Consider the following 15,717-nt stretch of genomic DNA (forward strand, 5'->3'; position numbering starts at 1 on the left):
GTTTTGTTCATGGTTATGAGGAATTGAGAATGACCTGAATGAGATTTTGCTTATAGAAAAAGCCTAAGATTTGGAAGAATATTTTTTGAAAAGGTGGATTATTAGATATACAATAAGTAACAATTCTAGTTAGCAACAAAAAGATACAAATGAAAAGTTTAATGAGGATCAGAAAACAAGAAACCACCAGAACATTGAAGACAGAATAGATAGATTGGGATAGGATAGGAAAGGAAAGCTACGATTTAGAATAAACTGAGTATAGCAACTAAAATACATTTTTCAGGTATGTTTGAAGCAAGAACATAAGAAATAACGAGGACATTTTAATACACAACAGGGTGAAGGAAGAATGGGTGATCTTCTATTCTGCCCTTGTCATCTTCAAAGTTGAATGAATGCAGACTCATGACAACTGTGGGGGTGATTGAGGACTGAAACCTAAGAAGCTGGTCAGGAAATTTCTAACGATCGTAAAAGAATTGAAAACTTCAGCGTAAATTATTTTCATTCTAAAGAATTAGCAAACTTGTTAATATGGCCTCAGAACTATAATAATCTCTCAGAAATTCTGGAGAACTAAGATGCTATAGAAAGGCACATCATGTTCTAACCTTCAGAGGAATCCTTGAAACTACAGGTTGACAAAAGATATGGAGCTGATTCATTTCTGTAGTGAGTATTTTTGCTACTTCGCACTGAATCTGGCTTCAAAGATGTAGTCTTTTTCTTCAACTGCACTAGGATGGGAACTCCCCTGTGTGTTCAATCTCCCTTTGTTTTTGTTTGTGAGGTCTTGAATCAAAACTTGTTGACATGAATTTGTTTGGCAACTTGGCAAGCAGGACATACTGTAATCTCAAACTAATCACAATTGTTGGCCAACATAACCAGAGCTGAAAGCCAAAGAAATGCTGTCACAATTGAACAAAAATCTAATTGAAGTTGCTGCGAAGTTTGAAAGACAAAAATATTGTTTTCTGAAAAGTTATGTTTTGTGCACAGGATACTATGGCTGACTGAGGTGGATTGAAAAGGGATGCTAAAGACAAAAAGGTTAGATTTATTAGATATTACAAAACATTTCTTAACAAATCTGGACTTCACAAAATAGACCAGAATGCTGGCACTAAAATTAACCTGTGGCACAATGTCATTTCATACGAACTCAGAAAAGCATGGCTGAAATTAGGGAGCATCTGATTCAAAGAAGGATCATCTCTATCTAATAAAGATAAAAGCTACTGTGGCACATTCAAAAGAGAGAAAGAGTAGAAAATAAATATAAAACATGAGTTATCAAAAAAAAGCTACCCTGGAGTTTAGGCAGTAACAAAACTGAATAAAATAAACAAACAGGGAAAAAAGCACACAGGGAAATAGATCCTATATAGAGCTCTTTCTGAGCAAATGCCAGAAGTTGGAGACAAAATGAGTGAGCTGGTTTTAAAGGAGAAAATAGATGTAAGTGAAATTTGTTGGCATGGAAAGTCAGTAACATATATAGTCTGGATAGAAACAAGAAACAGATAGTTCTCCACAGAACTGGATGATTTTATCAGGCCTCTCAAAATATCTTAGTTTGCAGAACGGTAACATATTATAATCTCCTTGGCCAAAATGCTCAGAATGAGTTTGAGGTGGGCTATGAAATCAGAGAGGCACTGTGGAAACAGCCAGTGTGATATCGCGTTTCAAGTGCTGGACAAGGACTGGGAAAACCCAGGTTCATGCCCCTATTTTACTGAGTGATTTTGAGTCAATCTTTCTCTTTCAGCAAACTCTACCTTATAGAGTTATTGTTCTGAGGATAAAATTAGGCAAAGCCTCTATATATACACCATCCTGAGTTCCAAGATAAAAAGTGATGTCTATATGTCCTTTATACATATAAGGTATAAATGCAATAATAAACAAAGAAAATGCAGAATTAGAAAAGTTCTTGGCCTGATCCCTACGGCTCTTACAATCTTAAGACAATTTATTGTTCCATCTTGACTAAAAAGGATGGCAAGTTTGATACCAACTGACTTTTATCCGGCTGCCCTGCCAAAGACAAGATGGAAACATGTTGGTTAGGTAAGGATGAGCAAAACATGAAGGCATGGAAAACCACACTTGGCCCTTGGGATTCTAACTGTAAGTTAAAATTTACTCTATAAATTATGTGCTCTTGCTGGCATAGCTAAAACTTTATTTGCTGCACTAGCTCCTTATTCTGAAAAGGCAATTTAACGCTTTCTGAAATGGCTTGCATCTTAAAATATAACAGCTGCTGAAGCAAGAATACCAAAAGAAAACATGCAAGGTCACTCGAAGGCACCTGCAACTTATTTCCAACTGTTTGGTGGGAGGGGGAACAGGATGGACCAGAATGAATAAATCAACATCCTATAATATGGCTTGCAAAACAACAAACAAACATTAAGTATTTCCAAAGCTAGTAAATGAAATCACAGCTTTAATTGAAGGATCGAATTCCTAAACAGATTGATACAGTTATACCATTTCAATTCTGACTAAATAATTTCACCACATATCAATACAGATACAGCATCGTAAATTAATATAGATGTTCGTAAGCTTGATGAATTAATTATTGACTCAAGTGGAATAGTAATTTTATTTTGAAGTAACATTAAAATGAATTCTGAAAACGTCTCTGAAAGCTATCACATTACATTAAGAATAAACATTAAAATGAGATATTTACCATCTCTAGTTTATCTGCTTTGAGGCGAACTGAAGGATTGAGGGAAATCTTCCTTTGTGGTCCATAATCAATTCTCCAAGAGGGGCTAACAGCTATGAGACAACAGGTTGCGTATTAATTGGAAATCTAATTGGATTTTTTTTCTGCTGAAGGATATGTTCTAAACTCCTGCTGTTCAAACAACTCAGCTAATCACTTGAATGCCAAATGTTGATTATTTTTTCCCTTTAAATATTAAGCAAGATGCTATTAAAATGGAAACTTACACATGCTTTATATTTATAGCCCCTTTATATTTACCCACCAAGAAATTAAGAGGGATGGGAAATACAATCACATATATCTGGGGTTTAATTGACAAAGACAAAGTGGAACAAAAAGGTATTCTTTAAAAACTAAATGTCATACTATGATAGAAACACATGGCTTGTACCTGTGATACATTTTTTTAACAAGACATAGGAGACCGATTGGTTGTGAATATACTTATGAAAATCATCCCTATGGCAATTATTTTGTCCTGAAAAAAACTCTTTTGGCAAATCACTTATTTTTCAAAATCACAATAACCCCATGACGCAAGGCTTCAAAATACTATATGTTGGCTTATAATTTCAATTTCCACCCAGCATCAGCACTGACATGACATAGGAAGGGCCTCTTAATATGTTATTCTTCCCGATACAGATCTGGAGTAACACAGGGCCTGGGAAACTTGCAACCTTTAATAATTTGCATCCTTGTTCTTCCCTTCACTAAACAAGAGATGTTTGTGAATGGGAGCCAGCGATCTGCTTCAAGCTTTCCAAAGACTGAGATATGATCCAAGGAGACTCTGTTCCTCTTTCAAAATAGCTGTATCACAAACTGTCCTTAATTTTTTCCTTGTTTTAAAATAGGTGGTCACACAAGTAGGAGAGGAGGGAGCTACTGTTCAAAAAACAGATATCAAAAATAACCTGGATATTTACAGTATATATACTGCCATTTCAACTTCTAAAATGGATAAATTTTTACTGGGACATTGATGAATATGTGTGTGTGTGTGTGTGTGTGTGTGTGTGTGTGTGTGTATGTACGTATGTATATATACCATGTTTCCTTGAAAATATGACCCTGTCTTATATTTTTTTGAACCCCGAAATAAGCGCTTGGCCTTATTTTTGGGGAGGTCTTATTATTTTGGGAGCAAGATGGGGCTCCTCTTGCAGTCTTACCTGATTTCCAGATCTGTCTCCCTAACCCTAACTAGACCGGCTGTGCATGCATTTAAATATTTTCGGGGAGGTCCTGTTTTCGGGGAAACAGTGTGTGTGTGTGTGTGTGTGTGTGTGTGTGTGTGTGTGTGTATCTGTATCTATATCTATATATACACATACACACACATATATATATATGTGTGTGTGTGTATGTACCGTACAACTCTCTCTCTCTCTCTCATATATATATGTGTGTGTGTACAGTATATACATATGTATATGTGTGTGTGTGTGTATACACACACACACACAGAGTGATACAGAGAGAGAGAGAGAGAGAGAGGGAGAGAGGGAGAGAGAGAGAGCGTGCGCGCTCAGGATCATATTGATCATACTCTGAACACAAAGGTCTACTTGCTTCACCTAAGTCTTTGCAGCTTCCTTGTATAGTACCCTGAGATTTACAACCACAATCTCTCTGTTTAAGTGCCATACAACAACTATACTATACAAGCAAATGTTACAAACAAGGACAATCAACTTTTATTTGGTTGTCACTGAAAAAGATACTCAACAATTCATTTATTTCAGTTTTTCATTAACATTGTCAAAGAAAAGGCCCACATACTGTTTTTTTTAAAGAAAAGGAAACAAATTACATATTACTCATGTGAAAAGTAGTAACAACAAAGAGAGGGTGAACAAACACATAAGTACTTACCCCCAGCTGATACATCAATGGAACTGTTGTCTGTACAAAATGCAGAAAATTGCTCTCCTTTCTTGAATTCAGTTTTCAACTGTGAAAGAAAAACATAAAAATTAGGAGGTACTATTTATTAAAGTAGGTTGGGTCCCAGACTAAATATTGATGTTAAGTTTTTATTAACCAAATTATTATTTTATTCATTTATTTATTTTATTTATTTATTTGTTTCAATTTATATACCGCCCTTCTCCAATAGGACTCAGGGCGGTGAACAACCAAAATAAAAACAGAACATACAAAATTTAAAAACAGTTTAAAATGATTAAATATTTTTGGCCGCGATTTAAAACAAACCCAATTTAAAATCAATTAAAATTTAACACAAAACTGTGGGATCAAGCCAGCCCGGCTAGTTGAAATAAATAAGTTTTCAGGGCCCGACGAAAAATCCGGAGGTCTGATATTGTAAGTATCTCTGGGGGGAGGTTGTTCCAGAGGGTGGGCTCTCCCCCTGGGGGTCGCCAGCCAACACTGTCTGGCGGACGGCACCCTGAGGAGGCCCACTCTGTGTGAGCGTACTGGCCGGTGGGAGGCTATTGGTGGCAGAAGGCGGTCTCGTAAATACCCCGGCCCTAAGCCATGGAGCGCTTTAAAGGTGGTCACCAACACCTTGAAGCGCACCTGGAAGACCACCAGGAGCCAGTGCAGCTCGCGCAGGAGAGGTGTCACATGGGAGCGCCCCGTCGCTCTCATAATCCCCTGCGCGGCCGCATTCTGGACCAGCTGGAGCCTCCGGATGCACCCCAGGGGGAGCCCCATGTAGAGTCTATTATGGAGAAAAACGTGCTTACATTTTGCCAAACACCCAACAAGTTTATTATAACAACTATTAAGGTGTGCCAAATAATACTTTTACCATGGTCATCTTAGTCCATAGAATAAAGATTAGCAGAACCTTTCGATAGTATTGATTTTCCCCTCTCAAATAGGATTAGAACAAGTGGGTATTTCTGCAAATGTTTTTAATCTAAAGTTATAATGTGGCCCCAAAGAAGGGGCAGAGTAAGTATAGAGCAAACTACAAACAACTTTATCAGAAGCCTGTGTCAATCAATGATAACCAAGCCAATCAAATCAAGAGCCACAAAATCAAAAGCTGCATTAGACACAGGAACAACAAGTATAAGTATCTCAGGATTTGTAACATGGTAGTCTTCACTGAGGGATCCTAGTTAAAGAACACATCAACCTGTCAGATGCTATGTTGAAAAACATTTTCAGTCAATTTACTATATGATACTGATTCTTCCACTGCTTTTCAATCTGAACTAGTTCGTATAATTTTTCTCTTGGTTATTTCACACAGAGAATGCTTAAATGATTATTTTGAGTACCAGTGATCCAAAACACACTGAATATAATTCATTGCCCCTCCTCCCAAATATGTGCATACAGAACTCTGCATTAAGTAATTTACAACTTGCCAAATGAAGGCATTTCTAAGTAAACTTGTAGCACTGAGGATTTCTTTGTTTCATGAAATTTCTTAACAAGCTAGAAATTATTAATACCATTAAAAATAGACATTGCCAGTTTCTACATTACTTATGCAAATTTTATTAAAACTGCATGGCAGTGGTTTAGAAACACTGAAGGCAGAATTTCTCAAATATAGCTTTAAAAATCTGTAGAACATCCATTCTGCTTTCTCTCCACTTCTGTTCTCTCCTTTGGTGGTGGTGTTTATGTACATGATTGTACATTTATTTAATGTACAAGCATATGTGTAGCTTCCAACAATTCAATAGGGTTCAGTTCCTGGATTTTGGATTCTAATTAGAATTATAGTCTAACCTAGGGCAAGTCCCTTCTCAGTCTGTACCAAAAAGAAACACAAAATCAAATTCAACCACTCAGTGGAACAAAATATTATTCTCTAGGTCAGGGCAAAATAATGAAGCAAAACGGCTGTGCATCTACACAAATTTAGGAACTGCTTTTGAAGTAGTCCCATGAATCTTATAGTTGATGCAACTGCTTTATCATTTTAAAAAGGATTGTTTTGTATAGGGACCTTGTCTTGCAAAGACTCTTTTTTCTAAGGTTTTGTATAAGCACATTATTCTGGGTATTGAAATTTCTCTGAGAAATGCAGCATGCTTTTAGTTGAGTGTTTATTTCAAAGAGAAGCATGATTTTTGTGCACTATTTTTTTGTGCATGATTTTTTTTTTCCAGGAGGCCTTGATGCAATCATGTTCTATTCATAAATAGGTTTCTCCATAAAGGAAGTATGCTGATAATGGAGAAACCAGCCCACATCTCCTAGGACATATATTCCCCCTAAGGCTATTTAAAAATATTTCTTCTGCATTAAATATCTGTTTAGAGGAGAAGTGTCATCTAATTTAACAGCAAATATAGACAATCAATTATTTTGAATACTAATTATCTTCTCAGACTAAGGCTGCTTCCTATAGCTTAAGAATAAATGAAAATGTTTTTTTCCTCAAAAGAAAGAGTGATGTTTTTCAGAGATTTATTTCTTTTCATAAAGCAAATTAAAGTGGGTAAATATGAATCCACTTTGTGCAAAAAAATTCAGGCTGCCATGTTGTTCATCCAAAACAGCCTTCTCCAGCCTGGTGCACTGTGATATGTTGAATTTATACCCTATGTAATATCCAAGAAATATGATAAAAAGCATGCCTGCTGGGAGCTGAAAGGCAACATATACAGAGGACATAAGATTGGAGAGAGTCAAGCCAACTAGAACAAGTTATTTCTTTGAGTTGTGCATTGTACAAGCCAGGAGTTCAAATAAATTATTTGTGATAGTACTAATTAGTAGATAACCAGATGCTTTAAGTTAAAGATGTATAATTTACCTAGCTCATTAGGTTTTTGATAGTCATACTCTCCTCAGCAATAGCAATGGCCATGTACACAATTTCTTTAAACTGAATGCTTTATGCATAAGAAAAAAAAGAGTACAACAGAAGTAGCAATCTGGTGAAACTAAACATGACACCCAGTCCTATTCAGCTGGAAATAATGAGCTTGCTCTTAAATAGTTTATTTTCTCTTTGATTATTTAACTTCTGTTTCTCTTGTTTCTTCTTTGCAGAAAGTATGCATTATTATGTTAGCATGCATAATTTTAAACTGCAAATTGCCTTAAAAGTGCTGGAAAGTAGACAGATAAATCAATGAACAGTGGATGTTTGCAAACAAACTGCTTCTCATGTAATATTTATGCCTCATTCATAAAACTTTACAGGGAGTCCAAACTTTGTTACCTTGCAATCATTAATCCCACCTTCTTTTCTTATGACTTCATTTATTTATTTTTCCAATTAACTATTACCGTAGCAATCACTGAGAGTCGAATGGCATATAAGTTTTAAAATAACTGAAAAAAAATTGCTTCCATTTAGAACAGCGGTTCCCGATCTTTCTGGCTTTGCGGACTGGTGGCTGCGGGGGCGAAGGGATGGTTTCATGTGCTTGCGCACCATTCAAATGGCTCAGTTCCCAAGTGGCGGCAGGGGGAGGGGATGGTTTTGCACGTGCATGCCACATATGCAAATGCAGCTTACACGTTTGCCCGGAAGACCCAAAAGAATTGTCTTTAAAGTCTTGCCAAGGAATTGTCTTATGCAAATAAATGCTCACCTACTGCTCTATATTTGGAAATATTTGGGTATGCCCTTACAGAAGACAATAGTCACTTCTAAATTCATAAAAATAGTCAATGCATAAACAACATTGCAAGAAATCTGATTTTATGTATTTTTTAAAAATTACATTTGATTGGGGTCATGTATTTTGCAAAATTAGACCGTAAAGTTCTCTTTGAAATGAGGTCAACTCCTGGTGACTCCATGGTTATGGCTGAGCAGATTGTTTGACACAGCTATCCTCCAAGATTTTTAAAATTATTGTTCCTCGAGATTAGTTTACAGCCTTATTTCCTAATGGTTTCTCATCAAAGTACTAAGTAAGTCTCCCTGCTCAGGTTTTTGAGATCAGCCAGGATCTATTAGGTACTGCTTCAGTAAAATGATTCCACTCAAAGCATAGCGATTTTTTAAGGAAAGCAAAAATTTTGTCTGACAAATTAAACTTGCCATATCAAGGACAGATTTCTCGGCAGCAACATTCTCATTAGAAGACAATGTTGGACTGAGGCTGGGTAGATCATTCTGTAATCCACATCTCTCTGAATTTAGCAGATTGGAGAATGGATGCATATTTTCCACTTCATCAGAACCAGAATCATGTCGAATGAAAGTTATCTCCCAAGAGGTATTTGATCTAAGTGAATGAAAAAGATGGTAAACTGGTATCATATGCTGATTCCTTCCAAGTAAAAAAGATTTTTTGTTGCTTTCTAGCTATTCAGGGAACAAATTCAATAAGATTAAAATTTATTACACTGTTTTTACTGGCTTTTGACGTAAGAGGTGAATACAGGTAATCCTTGATTTACAAGTTTGTTTAATGACTATTCAAAGTTACAACAGCAATGAAAAAAATGATTTATGGCCTTTTTTCACACTTATGACCATGGTCACATGATCAAAATTTAGATGCTTCACAACTGACTCATATTTATGATGGTCATGATGGGGTCATGAGGTCATGGTCATGAGGTCATGATGGGATCATGTGATCATATTTTGCGACCTTCTGATACGCAAAGTCAATGGGGAAGCCAGGTTCACTTAACAACCGTGTTATTAATATAACAACTGCAATGACTGACTTAACAAATGTGGCAAGAAAGGTCATAAAATGGGGCAAAACTCACTTAACAAATGTCTCACTTAGCAACATAAATGCTGGACTACATTGTCAAGGACTACCTGTAGTTTAGTTGTGAAGACCTTAATTTTTTAAACATTCTATGACTCAGGCAATGTTTAAAAACGAAGACAACTCACCTGGTATGATCAAAATACATTCAGCACAATTCAATGAAGCCCCCAATGAAATCCACTCATACTTTAATTTCCTATGGTTACTTACAAAATTATCACACACACACACACATTTTCAGAAGCACGTGTCCAAAACTCTTTTTGACAATTTTAAGAGAGCTAAATACATAAACATAATCTGAAAATGAATGTTGAGATGCTTGGTTTTATAACAAATGGTTACCTCGGCTGTGTTTGGTTGATTAGATTTCTTGCCTCTTCATAGGTGATTCCAATCAATGATTCCCCATTAACAGATACAAGCTGGTCACCAGGTCTCAATCGACCATCCTAACAAGAATAATGAGGACAGGGTTTCACACTGATTTTTACCATCAGTTCAAACAGCTTAATGAAAACTTCTATAAATCTATTAACTGTGAAGGGAAACCAAGTTACCAGTCAGATTGAAGAAGGGTGAAACGGCAGGGGAGGGCAGCTAAACAAAAGGGAAGTTGCCTTAACAGCCAATTTTTCATTTTTCTTCCTCTGTTCCATGCTCACATTCCCAAAGCATTCTCTTTTAACTCGTTAACCCTGGGTAGGTATTCCCAATAAACTGTGGCATGGAGAAAGAACTTAATAGCAAGCTATCATGTAAGACAGTGAGCCAGTTTGGTTAGCAGTTAAGGTGCTGGCCTGGAAACCAGGAGACTGAGTTCTAATTCTGTTTTAGGCATGAAAGCTAAAAGTAACTCTCACTCCATCCCACTTCACTGGCTTGTTGTTGTGGGGAAAATAGGAGATAGGAAGGAGTATGTTTGTCACTTTGAGTTACTTATAACAGGGGTCCCCAATCCCTGAGCTGCAGCCCACTACTGTGCCGTGACCGGTTTGGAATTGGGACCACGTGAGTGGTGGGCTGGCACTTGTGCATGCAGCTCTAGATATGTGAGTGGCAGGCTGGCACGTGTGAGCACATCTCGACTTGCGCAAGTGATGAGCCGGAGTGCGCATGCACGTAAAAACCAGCTGACTACTTGCACGGGCCAGTTCTCCTCTTCCCCCCTGCTAGGCCGCCAAGCCATAAAGGTTGGGGACTGCTGACTTATAAAGCAGGGGTTCTCAACTTTTTTGGTTCCATGGACTAGCAGCAGAAGCTTTGGCAGTTTATGCGGTGGGGGGAAGGTTTTGCGCACGCAATGTAAATCCCGCACATGCTCAAATGAAGTTTTGTGCACTCACCTACTGCTTTGGTGGCCGAGTTCCCAACAGGCCACAGCCCAGGGGTCAGGGACCCCTGTTATAAAGTAATAAAGGTGGGATAAAAATCTAATAAATAATATAACATGCCCTCTGGTAGTAAAGTAGCAAAAATGTTTTTAAAAAGCAATTCATATAATGAAACTAATATTGTTTCATCTCTGAGCAATTGGGACTTGTTGTCCAAATAAGCCCATTGCCCACTCCGAAGACTTAGCTGTTTTGCAATATATAACTAATGTATGCAGGAAAAGGGAATGATAACAGAATTATATTTTCCCCTAAAGGGATGTAATGGAGCCTCCATTTTATTGATCTGAATGCATTAATTCTGCAGTATGCTCATAAAAAAGAACAAACAAACTTCTTATTATATACTCCCCTCTGAACTGTATTCTCCACTCAAAGAGAAGATGTGAGAAATAACTCTCATCATTCTCTGGCACTGAAGGGCACTATGCTTACATCACATGAAAGGATAATCAAAGAAATCTCGCCATATTGCATATGTTTCTGAAAAAAATATGTACTCCATATATGTCTTGTTCTTTTAGAATCAGTTGTTTTGTCTATTGATTTAAAAGGAAGTAATACTCTTAATTCTCTGTAATAACAGACATCCAAAATACTGTTAGTTTCTCTTGAATAAGAAGCCAGACAGACTGTATTCAGTCTGGTGTGGGATACGTAAGGATACAGAAGTGGTACCAGCTTCTTGCTTTATGCCTTTAGAGAAGAAAATGAGATTAGAAACTCACCAAAGCTCAGAATAATGTTTTGTGTAGGCTTTCTCCACGCTTTCTAATCTATCCAGCATAGCTGGGGACCACCTACAAATAATGTCCAAGGGGTTTTTCATAAAAGTCGGTGGGGCATTTGAAGAGAAAATTAATATCAATCTCTTGGGGAACTGATTTGCTATTGTTATTATTTTTGCCTAAATAACAGCTCTGTGAGATCCAGGGTTAGCTTACATTAAACTACAGATGTTTAATTTTGTTATAGAATTAAGCCACAGATAGCCTGTGAGAATTTCTGTAGTAGTTAATCCAACCCTGAGCTTGATTAATTTATTATCAAAGGTATGAAAATAAAAACTCTGCTGTCAATGACTACCGCAGACATATTTCAGTGAACAAATTGATTCGAAAGATACAAAGATGATGGACTGACTTTTATATAAATAAATTCAGGAAGTTTTCACCAGCCTTCAGTCAGGGATCGGAAGTTAAAATCAGACTGAGGAAGCTGGTTTACTGCTGGCTAGTTCTCAGGGTAGTACCAGAAGAATTCTTTATTGTCAGCAAGGTACCATGTTGATAGTCTGGGGTTTCTATCTTAAAGAGATTCTATGTTGTGTGCATGCAGCACATAAGACCTTGCAAAAGAAATAAAGGAAATTATATCCACAAAGAGTAAAAAAAGGAATAACAGGAGCTGTGGGACTGTCAGTATGAAACACTTGGAATGAAAGAAAGGTTCACAGAAAACAATGCAAGTACCTCTTGGTATGTAGATCAATGTCTATAATAAACCACTGTTAGTATTTTTTAACATTTTCCCCTCTAATAACATTCTGTACCAAGATTGCAGTTCCTTTAATAATTACACTACAGGATTCCTCTAATCCTGTAGTCCATAAAATGCTACTTGGTTGCACCTTCTTAAACGTTGATTTATAACTCCAGCTACAGTATTATTGAGCACTTGCATTTGGATGGTTCTTTAAGATTCCTTTTGATTAGCTTTCTTTTGCTAATGCTCAATTGAGCGTTCTCTAAATATGTTGGGACTGCAACTTCCTGAATTTCCAAATAGCCTGGGAACTGCAATCTTGGTACATCTTGAATGCACCAAGTTGGGGAAGGCTGTGCTAATGCGTTATGATACAAGCAACAATGGTGACATCTTGTGGCAGTGACTGCAAATAGAACATCCTCTATTTGAATGTAAGAAATTAAACCTACCAGTTGCAGACATAAGGCACCTGAAAACAATTATAGGAAATGAAGCCCAAAACATATGGAGTGCACCAGGTTGTCCAATTCTGGCACCAACTCTGAATCAGACTGATAGAAAAGACTATTTTCTTAATGTATTAAAAAAACGATATCCAGAGAGTTCTGCTCGCAGAGATCTGCAATGGGGATTAATTTATCAACAGCTGTCTATATTCCTGCTGTAATAATGTGTAAATTAAACATATGCCAAGTGAAACTGTTAAATTCGGTTTGACTCATAATGAGTTCATGAGTTAGCTTGGCAATAACATGGAAGTGCTTTTGTCACTGCTTTCTTCCTTGATGTTTTTCAACTCCCCAGTCTAGCCCATAATAATCTAAAATTACCTAACAATCTCTTATCCAAGAATTATACAGGGCTAACCCTGCTTGGCTTTCTAGTACAGAAAAAATCAGCCTAGTGTTATCACCTGTGCCGTATTTTAATGAGACATTTCAGGTGCTTGGATGTCATCCAGGTGACACAGAGAAATCAGTGCACACAATATCAAAATTAAGGGAATTTCAAAATGCTGATTAAGAATATTTCTTTTAAAAGTGCTGCATGAAACTTTAAAATACAAAATGCAATAGAACAAGAAATCTGAAAGCATCAAAGCAAACAGCACTTCATTGGTAAAACCTCTGCATTGAAGATGATGACTCTGCACTGACAGCTGACTGATCCCAGGCAGTTCCTGGATCAAAGCAGTCTATACTCCAGCTTTGATACATTCTTGTCTCAAATATCTGTAAGAACATCTAACATCAGAGGTGTCCACAGGATACTGTCAGTTATTAAAATGTTGACTATGGTAGTGAGAATGAAGCTACGGTCATTTTTATTTGAGGAAGGCAAAATTCAGAAGGATCCAGCAAGAAGTTTGCTGCTCCTCTAAATTAGAGGTTCATCTTAATTCTGAAAGAGTTCTAAAACATAGGCAGACACCAATCAATGACACTCCCATCCGTCTTGGGTCGCAAAGAGAAAAGCAGAGATAGAAACCCTCTTCCCCAACTCTTCTCTGCTTTCTCTACCTTATGACAGTCCCCTCCAGGAATAACTGCCAGAATATACACCAAGGGCCCTTCATTCTTGTCGATGCCTCCTACAATCTGCAGGCCCAGACCCGTTTCCTTGGAAACACTGATAATCTGAAATATGCTGTCACTAGAGAAAAAAAGAAACAAAGTTAGCTTTAAAAGGTCAGTGACTGGGAAACAAAACAAATAGGAAGAACACCTTGCAGCAAAATCTTTTGTTTTCTTACAGCCATGCTTTGATGCCTGTTATGCTTACAAATATTAAGCAGGAGATCCCATCCCCACTCCCCACCCCTGGCCACTCTCCTCTAAAAAGAACAGGAAAGTTGAATCAAGCAGTCATGTGCAAAATGGAAACTTTGGCATGGGGCCTCTTATACAATTCTGTAGACTATTTTTCCCATGTACTTGATTTAAATAAAAAAAAAATTAAACTTAGTTTTTTATTCTAGGTCCTACAGCTTGCTATATCTGGAAGAATTTCTCTCTCTCTTTTTTTTTCATTTGCTTCATGGAATTTGAGGGTTAAAAAAAAAGATTAAAAAAATGCTAGGAACCGAAAGTAAAGTAGCAAATAAAAGATATTTATCTGGAACTGCCTCTTCTCCATTTTAATGTGCTGTTTCAGACAAGGCAATTGTATAACCAAACCCATGCCAGAATGCAACCTGTCTCTGGGCTCCATTAGACTACAAGGCATCGCTCTTAGATGAGCAGACGGAACATGAGGTTGCCTGGCAAAAGCACTTGGTCTGTCTTACTCCATCTAACAACACTGCCATCTGCCAGGACTCAATGCCTGGCCGGAGGGACACCTCATGTGGAATCAGGCAAAACAGCATTTTATTTTTTACCTCAGGCAGCAAACGCCTTGGGGCAATGCCGATGTCTACATGTTTAAAAGCTGAGCTTTATCAATCTGCGTGGAACTTGGAAGTTTAATGATGAGCCAAGACCAGGGAAAACAGGCATTTTATATATTTCTGGCACCAACTCTGAACCAGACTGATAGAAAAGATCATTATCTTAATGTATTGAGGGGAAAAATAACCAGAGAGTTCTGCTTGCAGAGAGATCTGCAAATTTTGAAAATGGGGATTAATTGATCAACAGCTGTCTATATTCATACTGTAATAATATGCAAATTAAACATATGTCAAGTTAAACTCTTAAGTTTGATTTGACTCATAATAAGTTCATGAGTTATCTTGGCAATAACATGGAAGTGTTTTTGTCATTGCTGTCTTCCTTTCTTCTACAAGCCTAAAAACTGGTGAGCCAAGACCAAGGAAAACAGGCATGTTATGTATTTACTATTTATTATACTAAAGACATCAGGAAAATAACCTGTGGTCCATAATATAAGCATAATGAAACCTGACAGACAGTAAAAAATTAAGATTTGGACCCAGGAACCTTTTAAGGAAAAGGAGCAGGGATACAAAATTTTTAAATAATATTGCTTTAAATTTAAAGATGAAAGCCAGTTTTGTCTAGTGGTTAAGGCACCAGGCTAGAAAGCAGGAGACTGCGAGTTCAATGTCTGCCTTCACCATGAAAGTCAGCTAGGTGACTTTGGGTCAGTCATTCTCCCTCAGCCTACCCTACCCCACCAAGTTGTTGTTATGGGAAAAATAGGAGGAGGAAGATGTGTGGGATATGTTTGCTGCCATAAGTTATTTGCAAAAATAATAAATGCAACGTAAGAATAAAATAAAATAAAAACTGGATCATAGGAGACAATTCTGTTTTGAGTGCTGGCAAGGCAACCACTTCTGGCCTCCTGGCCTAGTACGAATTTTAAAATGGGTGTATATGTGTTTTAATTCGCTGGCCAAATTTTATATTCAATTTTAATTGGTTTTAAA

The 15,717-nt window shown here is 37.2% G+C and overlaps 1 protein-coding gene across 1 annotated transcript in view; it reads right to left on the minus strand.

Moving 5' to 3' along the window:
* The window catches only part of STXBP4 (syntaxin binding protein 4), a 96,851-nt gene that overhangs the window by 63,590 nt on the left and 17,544 nt on the right, over window positions 1-15,717 (minus strand). Inside the window, exons 9-13 of the mRNA XM_070934825.1 lie at window positions 13,844-13,976; window positions 9,787-9,893; window positions 8,751-8,937; window positions 4,634-4,712; window positions 2,714-2,805 (exon numbers count right to left, since the gene is read on the minus strand). Of these exons, the coding sequence (XP_070790926.1) occupies window positions 2,714-2,805; window positions 4,634-4,712; window positions 8,751-8,937; window positions 9,787-9,893; window positions 13,844-13,976 (598 nt within the window). The remainder of the gene's footprint in view (window positions 1-2,713; window positions 2,806-4,633; window positions 4,713-8,750; window positions 8,938-9,786; window positions 9,894-13,843; window positions 13,977-15,717) is intronic.

Source organism: Pituophis catenifer, unplaced genomic scaffold, assembly GCF_029215685.1.
Source record: "Pituophis catenifer annectens isolate HBS135680 unplaced genomic scaffold, rPitCat1.0.hap2 SCAF_2, whole genome shotgun sequence".
Taxonomy (NCBI): Eukaryota; Metazoa; Chordata; class Lepidosauria; order Squamata; family Colubridae; genus Pituophis; species Pituophis catenifer.